Here is a 6,071-nt window from a genome sequence, read left to right as displayed (position 1 = left end):
CTGGCCGACCTATAGTATTAGAGTTAGGCCTACAGAAATTATAATTTTGTTTTTCTTTATTTTACAAAATATTTAGTTTATTTCAATGAGTAAGCTGATTTTAGAACTAAGAGGAGCTCTGCCCATAAGAAGAGGTCAGAACACACTTGCACTTAGCTTTAAGTTATGTAAAGTTTAAAATGCAATGTCTTTTAATTTTATAAAGATTTCGGTAGGTTTTTCAACCTGCATTTGCCTTCAAGCTAAACAATCCTCAAACATCCTTGTGACTTAATCAATTTATCAAGTGAACTTGAGGGCGAGTCAATTAGACCTGTCGAATGAGTTAACAGTTATAGCCTAACTACTTATTACGGTATATTAAATTAATCTTAGGCCCTACTCTCGGAAAATGGAGATGTAAATTTCATGCATATTCTCAAATTGATAATCTGGAGAATTCCTAACTTAACAAATCAGAAAAAAACATTTTTTCATAAAAATTAAGTTTTTTTACTTAACCCTCCGAGTGTTATTTGTCGATGCTTCGACACATAACACACTTTGTGTAGTGTTTTGTGTCGATGCATCGACTCACAAACACTGTTTACGGCGAAGGCTCTATGACTGACAAAATCGGATTGAACTGGATCGAGTTAGGTACCTATCGTTTTATTTGGCAGATTCAGAGCTTTCTCCGGAGGTCTGTCTCTAAGCGCTTTTAATTTTAGTTCCGAAAATATTGTAGCAGACAGCTGACGTGCGTATTTGTAAACAGCTTGGTTAACCTCGCACCGATGACTGATGTGTTTTATTACGTTTATCATTGTTTTAGTGTTAAAAATCAAAAGTAGTGATATACGTGGTGCATTATAAGAAGATTTAAGTGATTTTGAAGGGCTGGTTGATGATCCTGAAGAAGTAGGTAGTGATATTGATGTAAATTATCAGCCAGATTCCTAGCTATGGTTAGGCTATGCATTCTTAGCTAAACGCTATGTACTGAAATCTGTTTTTTGCCCATAACTTATTTATTTGCAAATCTACTTCCTTATATTATTATATATTTGTAATCCTCATAAAATTTAGAACAAAGTGGCTATTTTCAAATATTTATAGGCCTATAATTTATACAATTTCATTGAGCGCGAACTTATTTTTTTTTTTTGAACATTTTCCAAAATATTTTTTTTACCTAAAAATTTTTTTTTAAACAAATGTTCCTTATGTTTTATGTATAATATTGAAGCCCATGATTTTCCAAACAAAATGGTATATAGAACAGTATAATTAACATTGTTTTTAAGCTTCTCGGATCCGTTTTAATAAAACCTTGCAAATGAGCAAAAAATAGGCAGACATTAAGGCCAAAACAAGGGACACTCGGAGGGTTAAGCTTATTGGTGCCTGTGTGGTTAAATTTGTTCAGCAAAACTTTGATATCAAGTGCCCTTAACTTATATTATGAAAACATAAGTTGGTTAAAGTAGGCCTATTGATTCGATCGATAACCAAACTTAGCCAAATCAAAAACCAAAACTTCCAGAATTACTGTAACAATTGATATCAAGCTATTTACAATGGATTTGGATATCAAAGTTCTGTAATTGTTTTTTTTTTTTTGTAAAAATATTTAAGTTCAAGTGATAAGTTAATGTCAGGCCTAATGTAGTACACCTATTACCTAACCTAGCCCATGCTTAGGTTAACAATGAGCCAAAATGACAGATTTTGGGTAAACCCTGGTTATGTTAAGGTTAGGTTAGGCCTAGTATTAAGTTACGGTATTGACACAAAGTAAAAAGAAGTTGGGTACAGTTTCTTAACTTAGCTATGCTAAATAGGCTACCGGTACCGATTATTAGTATACCTTCATTCGATGTTTTCACTATCAGCAGGTTTGGTTGGTTAGGTTCTAAGGCTATGACAGTAAACATAATTTTAAAACTGATAACTTACTTAGGTTACCTTATAAATAGGCCTATATCGATTATTAAACAATATTTTAAATTTGATAGTTTCAATCGATATTAGGATAAGCTAGTCCAGTTATGAAACTGTACCCAAAAAAATTTTCATGCGTATAAAATCGCCAATTTCTAGCATTTTTCTTCATTTTCAAACACCTTTTTCAGGGTGAAATAAGTTAAATTCATTTCCCCCAAAAGCGCAAATGGTAAAAAGTGCTTTTAAAATAGTCTGATTTAGGTAGATAAGGCAAAAAATGCAATAAAACATAAGTAGTATAAGTTCAGTATTACCGTACCTATGTCTAGCATCTTGATTTTAACATTTGACACCGCTAACAGCCTAGGTGGATTACTGTATTTTAAATAGGTAGGCCTAAGTTACATCTAGGTCAATATCCCCAGTTTTGGGGCTTAAATCTGATTCAATAATTTGAAATTCCTATCAGCTCCACTGATTCACCTATAGCACCCTACTTATTAAAACTTACATAAGGCTAAGTTACTATAGTCCTCGCCACCCTAGCTTGAGGCAGCCCAAGGCCGCACTAGGCCTACATATAGGGCTTGCGGCTTTGGGCTGTCTCAAGTTAGGGTGGCGAGGACTATAATTAGGTTACTGAGCTTAAGGTACCTAAATAAATAAATAATTATTAGCCTAAATTTACTTGCGGTTTAATGACATTTATAAAAGAATCCACATCAAACTATGTACACACACAAAATGAAAAACTTTAATATCTAAGCCTGTCTCGGTCACGGTCCCTCTCTTTGCGCTTTGAATCACGTTCATATTCCCGATCATAGCCTCTATCATATTCTCTTTCATGGCCTCGATCATGATCTCTTTCATGTCCTCTATCATGATCTCTATCATAACCTCTTTCGTAATCTCTGTCAAAGTTTCTCTCTGGATCTCGATCGTATACCCTCTCTTCTCTCTCTCTTCTTGACTTTTTGTCACGCTCTCTTTCCCTATCTCTTTCCTTGTCCCTATGGCTTGACCTGACAGGAGTCTTTGACCGATGACGTCTATCTTTTTCTCTGCTACGACTCCTTTCACGATCCCTATGTCTCTCCTTTTCAGGTTTACCCCTGTCACGGTCACGATCTCTGTCTTTTTCTCTGTGCCTCCTGTCACGTTCTTTAGCATTTTCTCTGTCTGCTGATCTCCCGCGTCTTACTGGCGATCTTTTCTCCTCTCTCTTCTTAGACCTATGAGTGTCTGCAGGAGTAAGGGCATACTTATCAGGTACGGGTTCTGGCTCCTCCTCTTCTTCATCTCCAGATGTTTCCATGCCATCTTCTAAATCATCATCAAGGGCAGACACTTTTGTTTCAATCTCATTGTTTTCTTCAAGGACATGTCGCTTTTGAATTCTAGGCAAAATTACGTCACAGACTCTTTCTTGTGTTAACAACTCGTCAATAAATTCATCCATGTGTACCAACTCAAACTGTCCTTGCCTATTCTGACGCCTCAACTTCCTGCTGTCGTTATACAGGGGTTCCAAATATTTATAACAGTCAATAGAAGTTCCTACTAACCTCATATAAAAAGCTCCGAGTGCACGTACATATTTGAAGTCTTCGTTTTTCAAGAATTCAACGATAATATCCTTTTCTGGTTGAATCTGTAGCATTTTCAAAGTTAGGCATAAGAACGGAGTAGGTTTGATGTTGCCACCAAAGACTCCTCCAATAAACCGTAGCTCCATAGCTTTGTCCACAACAAGTTCGGCTGATAAAGCAAAACATTCTTCTTTCCAGTATTTACTATCATAAATTCTCGATCTAATAATTTTTTCTATCAAATATTGAGGATTAGTACCGCGTACTGACTTCGCATCTTTTACCGTACGATTCGCCATTTTGATAGATTAGATTTTGGTTGGATGTTGGATAGAAGTATCGAATAGCAATAGAATAACAAAAAAGAAGTAAACACACTTTGAGGTTATATGTTTGGTTATTGGATATGAGAAGTAGAAGAACAAGAACTTCATTTTTTTCTTGTCTATCCCGTCGCGCAGGTAGATTAGGAATTGCATGAGGAAGTACTTGAGCTAAAGATTATACACAAAACAGTTTGTCTATGCCTAAATAGGGGAAGCCATCCGAACCCGTATGTGTTGTGACTGTGCCAAGAATTCGATTATTTAATACGTCTCTCCCGTGACGGGCACCGCAGTTCTAGACCACGGTGCTAGCAATATACACCCGTTGTACAACTTGGAATAAAGTATTTTGATCAAGTCACAAGTATCATTGATTATAAACCTCCCTTCCCTTATCGTGGAAGATATATATAGACCTATTAAATTCTAGTACATCATTATGAAGTTAATAATAGCTTTTAATCAAAGACGTTCAAACATTTTTATATTCTAGAATTTTCTCGTAATTATAATATTGGGTTTTATGAGAAAATTATACTAAAAATTTTACTCAAAAAAGTTGCCATAACTTTTTGAATTATAATTTTCAGAGCTACGGGAAATGTACCGTTTCTTTAGAGCTAAAAGGGCTATAACGTACAATAATTGCATACAATTGTTGTACCTTAGAATAGGAATCTGAAAGGTATATGTACTATATTTATTGATTTTGCTTGCTTGTGCACCTGCATGGTTTTGCTGATTTTATAGTTTTTAGTTTATTGCAGCTTTCTGTATTGTTATTTTGGCTGTTTTTTGACAATGCCTATTGTATATTTGTAAATACTGAATGGCTGAATAAATCATTTATCATTTATCATTTATCATTTATTTATGTTTAATACAATTATTATTTACAATTATTGTATGTTTAATACATCAATATTATTAATCTTACTAATATTATAAATGTTAAAGTTTGTGTGTTTGTTTATTTGTTTGTTTGTTTGAAGTTCAATCACGCATTAACTACTAGAGGGATTTGGCTGAAATTTGGCATGATGATAGCTCACATTCCTGATTAACATATAGGCATATTCTTATCTCAAAAATCCTTTCGGGCTCCGCCCCAGTGGCTCTGTAGTTCCCCATGTTAACCTTATGAGTATTCATATTTAAAGGGAATTAAAGAATTTAGTCAGCTGTTTCAACTTAAAAAGTTGGTTCTATGATATACTAGCTGTACCCGCGGGCTTTGCCCCGCTTAACTTCATAAGTATTCGCATGGCTCAATCACGTCCTTGGTTGAAGTTCGTTCGCTACGCTCACTCACCTTCAGGTTGGAAATCGTTCGCTGTGCTCACTTGTTTTCAGGTTAGCTCGTTCGCTACGCTTACTCGCCTCCAGGTTGATGTTCGTTCGCTACGCTCACTCACCTTTTGGTTGCAAATTAGCTGTTGTCATAAATTACCCAGACAGCACAAGGATATTTTATAAATATTTTTAAAATATATATCCATCTTAAAAATATTTTATATATTTTAATATTTTTTTTTTAAATATATTTTTTTAATTTTTGAATAATATTTTTACATAATAGTTTTAAAATATTTTAAAATGATTTTTTAATGGTCTTAAAAATATATTTTGTAAATATAGCCTATTCTATTTTTCGGTTGAATATAATTTACAAAATATTTTTAATAAAATAATTTAGCTTTTCATGTAAAAGATATTTTTAAAATATTTTATTTACCATAAAATATAGCGTTTAAAAATATTTTTATAGAATTGTAACTGTAAAAATATTTTTAAAAACACTTTTTAACACCCTTTAAAAAGAATATTATAGAAATATTTTATAAATAGTCTGTTTAAGTTTTAAAAATATATTTTGGTAATTTGTTTCAACCGAGCTGGGTAAAACATATTTCCCACAGATTTAAAAAATATATTTTGACAGCAAATTTCTTGTTCCTTAAAGAATTGTTTTAGGGCCACGACTAAAAGACTTTTTAAAATAAATCAAGTAGCCTATACTAAAACTGGCATGTATATTAAAGTTGTCTTAAAATCACTCCAAAAATAATTCCTTTTTCCAAACAGCTAAACAAAATGTTTAGAGCATCTTATAAAAGTGAACTTTTAACATACCGGATGTCCGCCCAAGTAGCACACATTGTTATTGTTGGCCCAACGTTGGGAAATGGTCGGTACGGTTATGGGATCTATACTAAATTGGATCTAT

At 33.5% G+C, this 6,071-nt stretch overlaps 1 protein-coding gene across 1 annotated transcript; it reads right to left on the bottom strand.

Annotated features, from left to right (window-relative positions):
• Nucleotides 1-2,604: 2,604 nt before the first annotated feature.
• On the bottom strand, nucleotides 2,605-3,866 carry LOC128996515 (pre-mRNA-splicing factor 38A). Its single transcript, XM_054421894.1, has one exon. The coding sequence runs from the start codon at nucleotides 3,815-3,817 to the stop codon at nucleotides 2,681-2,683; it is 1,137 nt and encodes a 378-aa protein (XP_054277869.1). The 5' UTR covers nucleotides 3,818-3,866; the 3' UTR covers nucleotides 2,605-2,680.
• Nucleotides 3,867-6,071: the final 2,205 nt, after the last annotated feature.

This window comes from Macrosteles quadrilineatus, unplaced genomic scaffold (assembly GCF_028750875.1).
Source record: "Macrosteles quadrilineatus isolate MER2022 unplaced genomic scaffold, UCM_ALF_1.0 Scaffold_6__1_contigs__length_79288215, whole genome shotgun sequence".
In the NCBI taxonomy this organism is placed as follows: Eukaryota; Metazoa; Arthropoda; class Insecta; order Hemiptera; family Cicadellidae; genus Macrosteles; species Macrosteles quadrilineatus.
Note: the sequence above shows the minus strand (reverse complement) of the source record. Positions and strands in the feature narration are given on the sequence as shown.

Bases quoted from the DNA above. Each gene is read 5' to 3' on its own strand.
- LOC128996515 (XM_054421894.1), bottom strand. From the start codon at position 3,817: ATGGCGAATCGTACGGTAAAAGATGCGAAGTCAGTACGCGGTACTAAT.